Here is an 18,032-nt window from a genome sequence, read left to right as displayed (position 1 = left end):
CCACTTTACTTTCAGAAGTACTAGCTAGGGATAGGGACATAGCCGCCTGACTTGAACTTTCTCTTTCAGTTCACTTTTTATATCACTTCTTAACTGGAAGTTCATTGTCTACAAGACAGAGGGGGGGAGGAGAAGTTGGCCTTATTCTGTGAGATTGTGAATGTGACAGTGTCATTATTATTGTCCTTCTCCTTACACGTGCTGTGACTGTTATGATGACTTTGAGTACTACCCACAGCACCACTTTTAACTGATTTAACTTTATCAGATTCATCACCAGTGCGACCACCACAGCGACCTCCACCAAAGCTATGGCCATCTCGTGTTCTGCCCTCAACTATATGTCTACTTTCCACATATTTATTCAAAAGACTATGACTAGTATTTCTACTATTAGACATGTTGTTGATGTAATTATTTAAAGTCACTTTGTTATATATAGAGCTACAGTATATTATTTGGCATTGGCAGACAATGACAGCTGATGGTGTTGTTTGTGCGACGGCTGCTGTGCTGTGGACGGCACACTAATAAGAATTATTCTTTGGATTATTTTGTAATATCAATAATAATAATTGCTGCTATATATTCATGTTGATATACTACTACAACCACAGAAACATGTGCGGCATAAGAGCCACACTTGGTAGTACTAGGCACTGGGCAGGCAATGGCGAAGCCCACTTCACTGAAAGTACCATCAATCACAGCTGGTTAAATGCCTGGTTGTTGTTTAATGGTTCAGCTATGTTCCACTTTTCCTACATAAATATGGTATACTTTTTGACACTAGGATTATTGTTTTATGAGATTGATAGAAGATCAGGCTGGAGTACAGCACTGAAGAGCAAGATGATTCTGGCGCAGCAACCAAAGAGTTTTTTGGAAACACGAAACGCGTAGGAGGGTTAGTGCCTCCACTTTTTTAGATGGACCAATAAAGTATCATTTTTAACTTCCTTTGTTTGGGACCCACTCTTTGGTTGCTGCGCCAGAATCATCTTGCTCTTCATGTTTACCTCTTCACTCCAGGCTGCACGCCTACCAGGACATCAGGATTAAGAGATCTCAGTGAGTACTTTTCAATTCATGATTGCTTTATGTGAGTCCAGGGACCATCCCAATGAGGGTTTGATGTTTTTTTTTTAGCCCTACACCTTACCCTTCAGGGTACCTTGGCCCATCTGGGGACTTTACTACTTTTAAGCAGTTTCATATCCTTATCTTAGTCCTGTGCTATGAATATATGAATACGTTTAATGGATGCAATATTGAAGCGCCTTTGTCACTTGGCAATGGAGTACAGCACTGGATATATTATCCCTGACTATGCTTTCCAAAAATAGTCACAGTTACAATGAATAAACTGTTGTGGAACTTGAAAATTAATAATTATTCTTGGGATTATTTGTCACAGAAGTTATAATAATAACAATAATAATAATAATAATAATAATAATAATAATAATAATAATAATAATAATAATAATACCTGCAGCTATATATTTCAAGATAATATCTTACAATCATGGAAAAATATTCAGCATGAGGGTCAAAGAGCCCACTTCATTGAATGTCCATTCAATCACAGCAGGTTAATGCAAAAACTATTTTAAGTAAATATTTTTTTAATTTTTAAGCTATAATAGTACAGAAGCAACACACAGCATAACCAACCCAGAGCAAACCCCTGCAATGAATGGCGTCAGCTCTTCATACTCTTCGGCTCCACCTCTTCATCAGTGGATCACGTTTTTTGGTTCGAATTATTAATCCGTTGTGCAGAATGTCAATGCTAACATTTTTGGGGGGAAAAGGCGGATTGGCTTTTCTGAAACTGAGATTCAGGAATCCATGGACCAAAGAAACCTGTCGATCCGAGGCGGATACAAATCTGCGAAATGTTTTGCTCATCTCTAATCCTAACCTGTTGTACAAATAGATGTGGTGGTACAGAATGGCCTACATAGTTGTACTCTATACACATTTGGCTTCTGAACCTTAGGTTACCTTGGGAGAGAGGGAACATGCAAAACTAATTAAAGCACAATATTGACACTGAAAGTATTTTTAGGTTGAAGCAGTAAGCCCCCAACCCCCCACTCGCACTCCAATTTTTTTTTTACTGAATCATGGACTGCATTATTTTTAGCTCCACGAACCATCCAGTTTCTCAGATTTTTTCCTTTGATTTGTTAGTGTTGTTTCTGTTCTTCTTCTGAATATCAATATGACTGCCATACATGCCTCACTCCTACCAGCTAACAGAGAGCTGCATCTTTGAATTAAATTGTATCTGTATACAAAAATGAAAATTACTCAGAAACCATGCAGTCAGCTACAAGGGATCACCCAGTTCTTATTCTCAAGGGATTGCTGCTTTAAATTGTAAGGCATTAAAAATATATGATAAGTGTAGACTACCATGCTTTTAAACCTCTATACGTTGTTGATCATGCAGGCAGATCTGTTTATTTGTTATTGTGGTACAGAACAAAATAGGGTTAGTAACTCCACTATTATCTACACGGCCATGGGTATGTGTGGGTGAGTGAGCCTCCTCTCACCTTCTTCTGTGACCTTGAGATGAATGAGTTTGCTGCTTTGAATCAAGTGACGGTGAACCTCAAAGTGGAGGGTACGGGTGACATTGCATGTAAAGACACCTGAATCATTCATCGTCACGTTTATTATGGTGATGGAAACATCTTGCATGTCCTTGCTTCCATTCCACTGAAGCCGACCTTGCAAAGGACTCGAATGTTCCTGGGGTCCACCCTTGTACTCGTAGATCTGGGCAGAGACAAGGCAGCACAGACGAAAAAATAATTATGAATGTGTAATGATGCTGTAAATTGATATGAAATGTACATATACTGTCCGGAAACCAGCATCTATCCTAGGCACTTATTATTTTGACACTTCAGAATTAAGGCTGTTATAGTTGAGTTAAAACATCACATGAACATGGCCAACTACATAAACTACTTTATTATTATTATTATTCAAAATCAAATCTAAAAATATACCAACATATAAACATTATAAATATGTTTAGTTGTAATGATTCCAATTGAATCATGGAGACTCTGTGGCTGCCACTGTATTTCCTCTCCCAAAACCTCCTGTGTATCTCATTCTTACTGTTTTTTTGGATGCTCTCCCTCAAGTAAGGACGGTTACAATGTCCCATTGCAATTTTAGTTTATTCTAATGTTATCGTGCCTTATTCTTCTATCCCTTACAGGGGGGCTTTTGAAGACACTTTCTCCCAATGAAAATGTTTCATGGACATTTACGAGGGGTTTGCGATTTTGTATGTAAGTGCATGTCTTGTGCATACGATGTTTATTCCCTCTATGAATTACAACTCCTGCTGACCACATACCCACAGTAACAACTAATAAGGGAGCATGTCCCAACTTTAAACCTTAATATATTGATGACTGAAGTCGATTCTAGGGTGTTAGGGGTAATCTGCTGGGGCCAGAATCTATGAATTATTGTTTCGAGAGATTTAGTTGGTTGTAAGTTTACAGATAAGGTCAGTAATCACTTGTATTACAGAATGTTTATTTTTTTAAGAGAAGGTCATGTACAGGAGTATATGTATCAAGGCAAACATTGGGCAATTCTGAGGCAAAAAGTCTGCATCATATGTATAAACAGTCTTTGATTTTAATAGAATTTTTAACACAATGCACCCATTCAACTAATTTTCGGAAACGATTCTTTATACAGTACGTAACCCCAACAATTTAATTTTTCAATCAGACAATTAGGCATCCCGTAAAACTAGTGTTACAAAGGGATATATGTATCAAGGCAAAAGTGGAGCAATTCTCCGGAGTCGTAGGTCAAAAAGCCAAAAGCCGCGACTATGGAGACGGTGCCTGTCGAGATATTGCTGCAGGGGGTCCATGCTTCCAGATCGGAACCGAATTTAGTGTGCTGCACCCCAGATAAGTAAATCAAAAGTATGCAGTACCTGTCAAAGTAATCCAAACGGAGTAAATAGAAATATATCCAGAGCACTACGGATTTTGCAATCAAAAGAGAAATGTATTTAAGCCACGCAACGTTTCGACCAAATGGTCTTTATCAAGTGACAAGGCATATCCGTAATGAAAATAAGTCCAGTGTTTATACCCCCAAAGGTAAAGTGAAAAAGTGAAGAGTATCACCAGCTGTCCCACGCTGATTAGAATCCATCTGTCCTATGTTGATGTGCTCCATTTATTTACAGGCTGTGTGGCTGTGTTGACTCTGGCTGCAATCTTTTTTTCTTTGGCTTAAAAGGTCAGTAAGTACTTTACATGTCTCTTTAGCAGAATTATTATAAAGGACCTTGACAAGTACTCCATTTTTAATTTTTCTACTTTTGAATTCATTCATTTTTTACCTAGGTCACCTATATGACATTTTCATTAAGGGTATGCCTTGTCACTTGATAAAGACTGTTTGGTCGAAACGTTATGTGACTTAAATAAATTTCTCTTTTGGTTGCAAAATCCGTAGTGCTCTGGATCTATTTCTATTTTTCCAGATCCCCCACAGTGATAATCCGCTGGAGCAGCCATGGTGCTGCAGCTTGTCCTGTTGCCAGAGACAGTAAAGGCTGCTATATCTGTATCATAGAACAGCGGTGCGCAAACTGGGGGGGGAGCGCCCCCTAGGAGGGGCGGGAGAATTTGCAGGGGGGGCGGGGGCTGCTACAGAGGCCCCACGCTCTTCCCCAGGCATTTAATTTAATGCCGGGCTAAGAGTGAGGCCTCTGCAACCTCTCTTAGGCTGCGGTCCCAGTAACTGCCACAGCGCACGGCTCGGCGTGCGCTGTGCGTGTAAGCACCGCCCCTCAATGGGGCTGGGCCCAGTACGCACCTTCACGCTGAAGGTGCAGCCGCGCCATACTGCAAGATTTTTTCAACTCAATGAAATTGAGTTCAAACCTTGCGACGGAGACATAATGGCCACGCCCCCGCAAATCCCCGACCATGCCCCCTCCAGGCGCAAGCTTCCCTCTCTCCTGGAAACCGCAGATCACGGTTAGCGCTGTGCACGCGCCGCCACCCCCCCCCCCCGCCGGGCGCGCGTGTCCCAGACATGACTGGGACCGCAGCCTTACCTACTGGCAGCCGGGTCTTAGGCGACGCATCGCCATGGCAACGCGCCATCAAATGACGCTGAGGGGTCAGGTGACGGCACGCATTGCCATGGCAACATGCGTCAAATGACGCGGTGGGGTCACGTGACCCGCAACATCATTTGAAGCCGTGCCTTCAGAGGAGGGGGTGCGCGAAGGCTGCGGCTCCCAGGAAGGGGGACGCAGCTGAAAAAGTTTGCGCAGCGCTGTCATAGAAGATCATCCATTTCAATTGGATATTTTGCTTTCATAACATGGTACAGATTTTTTTTTTTTGCCCCAGAATTGAACCATATTGATATAGTATTATATTGTATTGATACATATGCACCAAAGTTCTTCTCCCTTTGTTTTTCTGGACTGGATTAAGACGTCCAGATATTCCCAATGCTTTCCCCCAACCACTGTTTCATCCTTTCCCTTCACAGACCGCAATGCAGTTACATAGATTAATAGATCTAAGAAAACTAACCCAGTGTGACAGATAATTGTAAATAATACAAAATACATACAAGTAAATCTTCCCCATCGTCAGGTTTATAGAACCACTCAACATTGGTGATGGCAAAGACCTCCTCCCTCTTCATGCAAGAGATGCACAACAACTTCATGTCTTTTCCCTTTACAGCATCTGTCTCAGATGGAACTTCAACACACACAGGCGAGCAAATGCCAACTACAGAGTTTCATGGGGTGAAAGAATACCACGAGACAACGGAAGGAAGAAGGCAGAAAACCAAATCAAGGTAGACAGGATACATGGGGGGAAGGAGAGGGGGGTGTAATGGAACTCCAAAATATGAACACACAGAAACCACAAGACAAGGTAAGTAAGAACAAACAGAACAAGCAGAGGGGTACAGTAGCACAGTAAGACACAATTAACACAACCCAGAGTATAACAAAAAAAAATTAGTCATAACACACCACATCAACAAAGACAATATATAAATAAAAGAGGTAGAAGAACAGCAGGACCATGACACAATCAAGACAGACAAAAAATGGGTACAGAAAAAAAGATAGACAAAAAGAGAATATACCTATTAGTTAATTTCCTTGGTCCGTAAATAGATCCCTTTAAAAACCATACAGTACCTACCGCTCACTCACTATTTTCCCTTTTGCAGTTTCATTTTGGTACCTTATTGTAAAGTCCACAAGTATTTGTCTACATTCGAGAAATGCTGATATGAAACACTTTTTGCGGAGACAGGTAAAATTGGCAACATTATGATTACATGTGTATATACTTAATATCTCTGCTAACAAGCTGCTAATACTGTACCTCAGCCCTCATCACTACAGTTTGTACAGTACATTGTTACTGTGTCCTTTAAAAAAAATATATATATACAGTACATCATAACACTTGTTAAGGTGCGTTGTGCAATTAAGTTTTAAGGCCAAATTATGAGAAGCTACTGTACAGTATTAAGTATATCTAATAGTGTTAGACAGTTATTAAAAAGGCAGGCGATATAACTCTGACTGAGTGTTTTCACTTTATTGAAACTTTAAAACAGCAGTTCAAGCTGTCGTTTTAAAAAAAAAATCCTTTTATATGTGTATCAATACAATCCACACAATGATAAGTAATTAGTCAAGTTCTCCTGTGATCGATTGGTGAAGATTCGAAGATTTGGCTCGGGGGTTCACTAAATGTCTGTCAGTGCAGCCGAAGAGGACCATACTGTAGATGCAAAGTTCTGTGGAGAAGATCATGTAAATAGGCAGTCACTTTATACAATTGGTGCACTGCTAGAGAGAGGGCAGGGCTCAAAAAGGGGTGTGCCAGAGCCTGTTTCAGAAGAGGAAGGGGATGCGACTTTATAAATGGTTGCTATAGAAACAAAAAAATGCTTGTTACATTATAATACATTAAAAATGTCTTTCAGAGTTGTTGCTAGTTTATTTTAAATTCTACAAGTATTTTCTCATAGTACAGAACTGATTTATTAAAAAAAACACACATGTACTGTAGGATATTGCTTGCTCTGCAGCTTTAATATACTGTATTTAGCTTAAGTAGGTCTGCACCTTTAACTGTAGACAGCATTTGTTGAAAGCAGACAAATCATTACATTTCTTTTTAAATGGTGCTTTTCTTCAATGTGTCACATGATCATCAGAGAGTCAGAGTCTCTGCCAATTTTACACTACAGGGGAAAACTAAGGGCCATAAGCTTTTTCAACACAAGTCATAACAGTATCTTGCTGTATCTCCTAGGAGCAAACTGGGGTCTGTGCCTATGTAATAAGGATGCCAGAACAGCCCAGTCACTCCATAAGTATTATTGGATTTTAGAATGACAAATCAGAATTACACAATGAAAAGCCATCTTCTCATAAGAAACTGTTCAAGGAGAAATCATTCATTATAGATTGTCTTCACTTTGTGTGTGTAATTTCAATAAATTATAAACCGATTAAACAATGTGAACTTGTTTTAGAAAGATTTATAGAATATGTACATTAGGCTATAAAATCAGAAAATGGAATGAAAAATGTAAATTTGGGAATAAAAACTAGTGGTATTTTAGGTTTATATATATATATGAAACTACTGACTTTACAATCACAATTCAACCGCATGGTCCAGAGAGCAAGTGTCTCTTAATTAAGAGAATTGTGATCTTGTGGAGTAAGATACAGCATTACTATCACTGAGTGTTAATAGCACTTCAAATAATACTGTACATTGCATTAACAAGAAAGTACATGTAGCTGGCTTTACAGAAAGCAGTTGCTGGCATCACATGCTGATCAAACAAACAGACTGCTGTAAAATATATAGTGCAAGGATAAGTTTTATCTGTATGTGTCATCTTCTATACTGTATATTGTGTTGTTCTATCTGCAGTCTGCAGATACAGTCCCACTAAGCAACCTTAGCAATATTTTGGAGTCTCACAACATTGAAAGCACTTAGCAATGCAACAATTGTTTTTTGTTTTTAGATTTTAAATTCAATTTTCCTATTTTGAAATGCATCATTTTGGGTGCATTTTCACTGGTATTAAGATTGTAATATACCCCATTTTACTATATATATATATATATATATATATATATATATATATATATATATATATATATATATATATATATATATATATATATATATATATACTATATTTCTAAGTTTGTTATTCTGTTTGTTTGTTTGTATGTCCGAAGCATCGAAATCTCACAAACGGCACGACGTAGCACAACAAAACTTTTACTGGACATTTTGCTGCGGATTTGTAGGTCAACGCAACTATTTTGAGCTTCCAATATGACTCACCTCACAAATGATTAACATTCTAAGTTTCCATCGGGTGTCCTGTAAAAATGTTAGAGCAGGAGTGGGGGGGGGCTACTGAGGGAGGGAGCGTGTCCTTGGCTGCATCGGGGCTGTGTGTGTGTGTCTCTGTGTGTGTGCCAGCGTGGGGGGGGGGGGGGGGAAGATGTTCCAGCTAGCAGGGGGAGTTGTACCAGTGGGGGGCAGGGGGGGCGGGGAGATGTGCCGGCAGTAAGGGGAGATGCGGTAGCAGAGTGGGAAGATGTGCCAACAGGGGGGGGGGGGGTAGATGTGCCGGCAGCGGGGGGGGGGGAGATATGCCGGCAGCGGGGGGGCAGGGAGATGTGCCAGCAGCAAGGGGAGATGTGGCAGCTGCGCGGGGAGACGTGCCAGCAGCAGGGGGGAGCAGGGAGATGTGCTGGCAGCCGGGGGGCAGGGAGATGTGCCGGCAGCGAGGGGAGATGCGGCAGCAGCGCGGGGAGATGTGTCAGCAGCAGGGGTGGAGGGGGGGTGGGGAGATGTTCCGGCAGCGGGTGGGGAGGGGGGGTGGGGAGATGTGCCGGCAGCGAGGGGAGATGTGTCAGCAGCATGGGGAGATGTGCCAGCAGCAGGGGTGGAGGGGGGGTGGGGAGATGTTCCGGCAGCGGGTGGGGAGGGGGGGTGGGGAGATGTGCCGGCAGCCGGGGGGCAGGGAGATGTGCTGGCAGCCGGGGGGCAGGGAGATGTGCCGGCAGCGAGGGGAGATGCTGTAGCAGCATGGGGAGATGTGCCAGCAGCAAGGGGAGATGTGGCAGCAGCGGGGGGTGGGGGGGAGCAGGGTGATGTCCCGGCAGCGGGGGTGGGTCAGGGAGATGTGCCAGCAGCGAGGGGAGATGCGGCAGCAGCTACCCGGGTACAACAGCTAGTATATATATATATATAAATATACTAGCTGTTGTACCCGGCTTCGGGTACATATATATATATATATTATTTTTTATTTTATTTTTGTTCTTATTTTACTATTTTACTGGATAATGTGGAAAACGCTTGTTCCGGTGGGGAGAAGCAATTCAGCGGGCACCACGATGCAAGATAGAAAAAGCTGAAGCTGGACTGTGCTGAATATGAATCCTTTATTGTAGCATAGATAAAAAGAGGAGGGGAAGCATACCCCTGCACCTCTAACGCGTTTCACCCAGTAATTGGGCTTTCTCACTCTTTGAGAAAGCCCAATTACTGGGTGAAACGCGTTAGAGGTGCAGGGGTATGCTTCCCCTCCTCTTTTTATCTATGCTACAATAAAGGATTCATATTCAGCACAGTCCAGCTTCAGCTTTTTCTATCTTGCATCGTGGTGCCCGCTGAATTGCTTCTCCCCACCGGAACAAGCGTTTTCCACATTGTCTACTATATCAGCAAGGAGCACACAGAACCGGTCTTCATATCGTGAGTACAACCGCTGCCCCATGAGAGCTGCCCCAGGCACATAGGTTTATGTAGTTCAGAGAGATTGGAGAGGTTTTGGGGGGGTTCCAGGACTTCCCCCTTACAACTCTGCATATCTCTGCTAGACCTTATGCCATCTAGGGGCTAAATGCTTACAGCCTCAAGCATGCATTATCACACTCTGTGATCCGGTTCAAGTGCATTAAGACATTTCATTAAAAAGTGGGTTATTATTATGCTCTGCAGCACTGGCTGATTGGGGGCCTTTATCCCATTATTTTTGTTCTATTTTACTGGATAGTTTTAGCGCTCCCTGTTTTATATATTTTTTCCATTTATTTTCCATATCTTGAAAGTGTATACTGCAAAAAGAACATTAACGAATATCCTACAATACACCATATGCATTTGTTTTTATGTGGGTTACTTACTCATGTCTATTGAAGGAAAAATGTTGCCTTGATTTCAAAGTTACAAAAAAACCTTTAAAAAGTAATTGGCTACCATTTTATATGAAATAAAAATACTATATAATCACATTCACGTCTCACACAGGATCCTGAATTATCTCTTAGCATATAATGCTTCCACTGCAGCCAGGGATTCTGGGCAATGACATGCAAATGAGCACAGTGTGTTACTCTTTACTTCTCATCCATTTTAACATGGATTCCTATAAGCATATGCCTGTTGGTTTACACAGCTTTTTCAGCACAGCCGTGGAGTGCAGAGCCAGTAAAACCCACTCACAGACAGCTTAATTTTAAGAATCCCTGAACAAAATGTTCTAACATAAATATTTCCCCTAGGTAGTAAAACAATGGAAAGGCTTCAAAGCAAAATTGTATGATCTCAGGGAAAAAGTACTTTAAGTCCACCACAGCCTGTAACATTCTATATTAAAACCTCTACCTTCAATTTTGGAAGTGATAACAAGAACCTTGTAATGAAAACATCTACCTTACACTCAAAAGGGCAGATCATTGCATGCCTAGTTTAAAAAATGCATTAGTCAGTAATTGCACTGAAACTATATATCCATAAAACTATCAAATGAATTATCCATATTAATCAGTTTACATTGTGGCGAGACCTACATGGCACTATATATATAAGTTTGCGCAGCGCTGAAAAAGTTTGCACAGTGCTCTACTATGTAACTATGTAACTATGTTACTGTGTAACTATCTATGCAGAACCTGATAATCCAACATAAACATTCATAAAACCTCTCAAGGGATGTGTTCTTATCTTACATGCCTATCTAGCCTGAAAACCTGACCTGTTGGTTGCCCTTGAGGACTGGAGTTGTCCACTTATGTTCTAATGCATGTGTTCAGTCACAAACATATCAGGGAGATTTGTAAATGTCAGAAGACCAGAACAATCAGATTATTGCTTTCTTAGCAAATTACCTTCTTGAATCCAGTAATTAAACTAAATGGAGAAGGGCTGATATTTTAATCAGTGCGTGAGGGGATGGTAAAAAGTACCACTACTTTGTATATTTACAGATCCACAGTCCAACTACTTACTGTATATACTGTACTTACTGTTCCACTTTTTATTGAAAGAAAATGTATTTGTTTCAGGAAGCATCTCTGATGTTATGATTTCTAAGCATAAATATAGTATGCATCTTTCTTAATGCATAATACATTCAGATTTATTTTATGAGTGACAAAGTACCACTACTTTTTAAACCACTTTGATTACTGGGTTTAATCTGTTGTCAGATTAATTTAACCCCACTGCCCCTCCCTTAAGGAGGAGACAAACTGATTGACCATACAACATGATGACTGCACAGTCCTCAAACTACATCTTGTTGAAAATGTTGTCATTTGATACTATTGATTTTCGTTCTCCATGTGTACACTCTGTGATTACAATAAGCAATCCTCCATTCTATTGTCCTGCTTGTGCACAGAATTCCACTGGATGCACATACAAGAATAACATTCAATTTGGATGTCACTAACATGTTTTAGCACATATGCACCTACTAATACATAGGTGTTGACATGTGTATGAAATATGGCCATGATAACACTTACCCTGTATGCCTTTTCAGGGTCATTGCAATAAAGACAATGCAATGCACTACAGACGCCTTTTGTCAAGGATGAAGTTGTAAAGCTCATGTGATGTCTGTCCCCTTTTACCATGCCCTGTCCTAAAATGCATCGTGCTCCTTGTGTGACAGACTGTACAGAATATACAATTAGGTCTTAAACAATAATAACCTTATAACATACACAGCAATTTAGCTTTCCAATATTATGAGATTACATCAAGTCATACTAAACGCCATACGAAATATTTATATATATTAATTAGACACATACCCAATGTTGTGAGTAGCAGGACTGACTCTGCCCAGATGATCTTCAAGGCAGCCATGATCACCTCAGCTCTTTGATCTCCTTTAGAAGTGTACAGGAGTCTCTTTGTAATGCTGACCCAGGTCCTGTGGTTTGGACTGGAGATGAGGGGGAACCGATGGGAGACGTTTTTCTTCTACATTCTCAGAGCTGCCATTTTCTGTGCTGAAACCTCCCCCACCGGGGCCTTTGAATGACTGTAAGTGGTCTCTTTCAGCACCTTGGAGAGAGTTCGAGCTCCAGCTCCGGGTGTTCGCAGCGTCTCCTCAGGCTGCTGTGCGCAGCCGGCGTCTGCAGGTTGGGGCTCTGAGCATTGAGACGCTGCTGTGTCTGGGTATCAGCGGATCAAACCTCAGGATATCACAGCGCCAGGAACATATCACCATGTCCTTTCATCGCTGCCACACACTCCCATGCCGACAAGGACAATATATTACTATGATCAACCCAAATCTTATAAACATAATATATATATATACAGTATTCAATGTTCACAAAGGGTTGTTCAGAAGGCAGATATGAAAGAAAAGTGAGCAGTTCCACAGCTAGGTGGAAACAGCGAGCAGCGTCTGTTCTGTGAGAGCTCTGCGTCATCTTGGCTATTTCGGACTTGCACAGAGGGAGTATAAGGGCAGTGACAGGGACACGTTCTTGTGTAATGGGGCTGTGCTTGGATGTGGGATGTAACACAGTCCTAACGAACAAGGGAAGGGAGAGTATGGGGGTTTACAACAATACAAACAAATATATCACAAAGTCATTTTATAGAAAGTGTAGGTTTGAAAGCAAGGAGAAGTTCGGGTGCTGAGTGCATACAGCGGCTTAAAAAAAGGTTGTGGTAAAGACTGCCTGATTTAACAAATATTGGAGCACATTTTCTTGGACTATCTAAGGACATTTATGCTGTAAATTAGGAATAGCAAGAGGCTTCATAAAACAAATCCCTTTTGTTTCTGTAATAAAAAAAATGGAAGTGTGAGTATTAGTTTTCTGAGAAAAAAAACTAGTGGTTTTCCATAATCCTTAATATCTTTAAAATGTGACTACATCTGGTGCGCCATAAAATTCAATACGATCTACTTATTTTTTCAAGGTCAACAAAGCATCCCAGCTGGTGGAAAATGCATCTAAAAATGGGGTTGGGCTGTACAGACACTTTTCAGCCAGTATTACTGTACATGGTAATACTTTGACCAATTGTATGCAGTGATACACCAGAGAATATATTTATACCCTAGGCCTAGACAATATGTTCACTGTTATATCACTGTTGGTGCTCTTGATAAAGGCTCTGTTGGGAGCCGAAACGTTGAGGAATAGATTTCACCTTTGGATTTTGGAGTGCCTGTCCTGTTTTTCTATATCAGATGTGCTGGCACCAGGATGGTTTGCACCATACCTACCACCTTTAACTACACATGTGAGTGCCTTGTTTCTGGACTGCTATTTAAGACATGTGTTACCCTCCGTGGATCCTGTGACTATACTTGTGCACCACACTGATGTGCACCCTTACAGTCACTAGTGAAGGGTTAACCTGCTTTATTACGGATTGACTGTTTGCCTGGAAACTGTGAGCATATTGTTTTATTATCCTGCCTTTGGAGATGGAGGGTGCTGCTTCACACATCTGCACCTGGGCTGTTTCCGACAGGGCAGAAATCTATTCAGTGACAGACGCCAGCAAAATCCTATTCAAGTAAGCATTTTTTTGAGACTTTTGGATCAGCCAAACCTATCGAACTCTATCATGAACTGTTGCATTTGAAGAAGCGTGAGGTTGACTAACAGTATATTTGCATGGGGTCGCATTGTCTGAATACCACAAAGAATTTGCATACATAGAGGATTCAGAATTTAAAATGATAATTTTGGTTAGGAGCTAGCTAGTGTACAGTCAGTGTATACCTACCTTTGAGGTACAACATATTGACACATTGCACGCAGACACTACAAAGAATTGGCCAAACAGGTTAGGAGACTACATAGACAAATATAGGGAAGAAATTCTTGTCTTTAAAAGGGCTAGGCTGTCTAAAGTTGTCAAGGACTACAAAGAACACCGAGTATATAGATGGCTGCAGGGTATACAGGATAACCCCCAACAGAAACGTCAATATTTCAAACACACTAAATTTGCTACAGATCGCAGCCCAACGACCACCGGTAGTGACTCTGATATTACTGATTGCAATGACCCCAACAATCCTCCTAACACAACTTTTTAAGAACAGCAACGTTTAAACACGCAACGAGGAAGAAGCCGTGCCACCATAGGGGTGGCCGCAAACACAAGTTCTTGAAAACCTCTCCACTCACAAAGATTGACACTGTGGTATTCAATCTATCATCTTACTGCCTTAGTGAGACTGAACTCAAACTACTCCAGAAAGGACTGTTCTTTGTCCCTACATTCAAACCCTTTTCATTTGAAGCTGAAATCTATATGTTTAAATTATATCGCAACTTAAAATTAAAAGATTTTTTTCAAAAACGATACCCTTGCTAGTGGCAGCATTCATCCGTTGAAATTACGCAGCAGCTTTGACCCTATCAACACAAACCCGTCTTTAATAACCTTTGAGAGAATTGTCCACAAGAAGATACACAAGTTATATACTCGCATTCCTCTGAATAAATCAAATATTACTAAATCTGAAAGACTAGCCATTTGTGATTTGGCCAACAATACATACAGATGCAGCGGCTGTTAGTCGAACAAATCACGGCGCCGTTTTCATGTGCGCTGCTGTACTCCACGCGGCGTTAACGCCGCCAATCGCCCCAGGCACACGTGTTTATCGCGGTCGCTTTGTTTGAATTTCATGGATTGTGTGCAATTAAATGCAATGAAATGAATTGCAATGTGTACAGTACTCTGCTACTGTGTCAATTTCAGGTCTTTAAAAGCCAGAACACTAAAATGCCATTTTCTGCACTCGTGCCCTAAGGTGGTACGGTTGGAATAAATCCCGTGTCATGACGTGTATTCCGAGGTATACACAGCGTGAAGTGTTTCAATAACGGCCGCTGCATCTGTACATTATCATTTGGGCAGCTGCCAAAGGGGGAGCCATGGTTGTTATTGATTATAAGGGCTATAGGGTTTAGATCATCAACCAATTGAATGATTCCACATATTACAAACCCTTGACCTGTGATCTCACGATATTTTACAAGAAAGAGATTGACACTGTACTCCATTTGGTTTTCACTAATGGGTGGTTGGATTAGAACACCTACACATTTCTGATACAAGATCATCCAGCCAAGCCCATCATTTATATCCTACCCAAGATTCACAAAAACCTGAGTAACCCACCTAGAAGCCCGATCATGTCTGCCAGGGTCTGTCTGTATCAGCACATTTCACAATATATCAACTTCTACCTTCAACCCTCTCTTACATCACTACTAGTGTACCTAAGGGACCACTTCCTTCCTAAACTTGTACAATCTGGGCCCTTTCCCTACTGGAGGGTTGTTGGTCACCATGGATGTCTCCAGCCTTTACACATGTATACCTCATAATAGTGGTCTGGATGCAGTACACAGCCTCATTCACAATAATCCACAGTACACTGGCTCCCCTGTAGACTACTTACTGTTGCTTGTACATATCATTTTACATAAACATTATTTCAAATTTCAAAAATAGTTTTTTTCTACAGACATCAGGTACTGCAATGGGATCGAATATGGCACCAGACTATGCCAATGTTTTTATGTACATATATGAAAATGTACACATCTTGAATGACCCAACATACTCCAGGTTTATTAAATGGTACTGCTGCTACATTGATGACTTGTTCTTTGTATGGACAGGCACAGCCACAGCACTGGCCAGTTTTCATGACAAACTCAATTCACTCCCCTTCCCGATCAGGCTAGCCATGACCTATGATGCAGAACACATACACTACTTAGATGTAGAGATAGGTGCATGGAGTAACAAACTAGTGAAATTATTCACCAAGTAGATAGATAGAAACATCCTCCTCCACGTTAGAAGCCTGAACTCGCTACCCATTAAACAGGACTTACCCTACTCTCAGATGGTTAGCGTGGTACGTATAGTAAGTGACCCAGAGGAGAGAAATAAACAACTGCAACTTATGGGAAATACATTTATTGACAAGGGATACAGCCAGAAGGACGTCCATAGTAGTCTAGAACATGCTAAATGGTGTAATAGGAATGTGCTATTACAGTATAAAAGCAAGGACCCTAACAGCAATAAAGATAACTATATCATCAGTAAGTTTATTTCAACCTCTAATTCTTTCAGCAACTGTTTTCGCAGGAACTGGCACATTCTAGTGAGTTATGACATGCTGGATAAATCCATCAAGATTATCCCGAAGTTTATAAAAGAGGTAAGAACCTCAAAGATCTATTGGTCATAACGGACCCACTTAACAAATATACTCCTGTGTGGACATTTGCTGCTTAAAGTGTTCTGGTTGCATAACCTGCGGCAGCATGACACCTGGATTGACGTTAGCTCCCGCATGCTCGGAAAATGTACAAAATTAAGGACAGGCTCACCTGCACAACTATGCATGTTTTTTTACCTGACACAACGTTTTCTACAGAGGGGATACAAACATGAGACTTTACAATTAGCCTTTGAGGAGGTGTCCTCTATTGAGTCCCACCAGGCTCTCGTGTTCTGGATTAACAATTTGTCTAATCTTTGAAAATGTGTTTTTTAGATCTGAGATATCTCTAGATTCTGTATCCAGAAAATGTTCAAAAACTTGTAAAGCTCTTTTTTTCTTTGTTGAGTCATCAAAACAATAAAAAGCAATCAAAGCTGGTTTATCATGTAAGGGATCAATATCTTCTGTCTGACATAACTGTATAGTGTTTTAGAAGAAAAATCCACGGCAATAAGCTAATTTTCAGAGATCCAATAGTAAAGGGTATTGTTTATTAGTTTTTTTCTGGCAAGAATGAGTCTATATCTAGTTTATTCATTTTGTGTAAATTGTGTGTGTTTTGCTTTAGGAGGCCATCCGCGGTCAGTGATTAAAGGTATCCCCAAGGGTCAGTTCCTCAGGCTCAGGAGGAACTGTTCCACTGAAGAGGATTTCCTATGTCAGTCTGGGGAGCTGACCCAATATTTTCTACAGAGGGGATACAAACATGAGACTTTACAATTAGCCTTTGAGGAGGTGTCCTCCATTGATAGTCAATCCTTATTTGATCAAATGAAAGGGACATCCCGAACGGATCAAGTAGATCTAAAACATAATTATGACAAAAAGAAAAAAATATAACAAAAATGTTTACAGGAAGTCTCCCAATAACAGACATGAAACGGTACCCCCTTGAACACCTAGATAGCGGCAGACAGGGATCGTAAGGTAAATCAAGACCGAAATAAGGGGAGCACCCTGCCCCCTCAGACGCAGAGAGCCAGCTGGAGCATAACAGAGGCGGAGCCACAGTAGGAGAAATCCACACACCCCCATCCCCCACAACACCCCCCCCCCATCCCGGGGGCTGTATGTACGTCTGTCTGTCTGCCCGGTTTGTCTGTAATCGTAGGTCCTTGCACACAATTGAGTTACATATTTTGCATGATGATCCTGTATTATAAAAGTATATTCTGTATGTAAATGATGTACGAGCCTAATAAAATTTAAGTTGAAAAAAAATAAATAACAGACGAACAGGAGAATACTGTTAAGGACATGGATGACATTCCTATGTTTATAACACAATTTAATAGAAATAGTGATCAGGTTCGGGTACATAATGCGCAAACATTGGGATCTTTTAC

At 40.9% G+C, this 18,032-nt stretch overlaps 1 protein-coding gene across 4 annotated transcripts in view; it reads right to left on the bottom strand.

The window, feature by feature from the left end:
* Window positions 1-18,032, bottom strand: part of SCN3B (sodium voltage-gated channel beta subunit 3) — a 66,135-nt gene that overhangs the window by 31,747 nt on the left and 16,356 nt on the right. For 2 of the 4 annotated variants that reach the window (XM_075603399.1, XM_075603401.1), the window contains one exon: window positions 2,568-2,793. In XM_075603399.1, the coding sequence (XP_075459514.1) occupies window positions 2,568-2,793 (226 nt within the window). Of the gene's footprint in view, window positions 1-2,567; window positions 2,794-5,655; window positions 5,820-12,205; window positions 13,240-18,032 lie in introns of those variants that run through there. The other 2 variants (XR_012802079.1, XM_075603398.1) reach the window with 2 other exon arrangements.

This window comes from Ascaphus truei, chromosome 6, assembly GCF_040206685.1.
Source record: "Ascaphus truei isolate aAscTru1 chromosome 6, aAscTru1.hap1, whole genome shotgun sequence".
Classification (NCBI taxonomy): Eukaryota; Metazoa; Chordata; class Amphibia; order Anura; family Ascaphidae; genus Ascaphus; species Ascaphus truei.
Note: the sequence above shows the minus strand (reverse complement) of the source record. Positions and strands in the feature narration are given on the sequence as shown.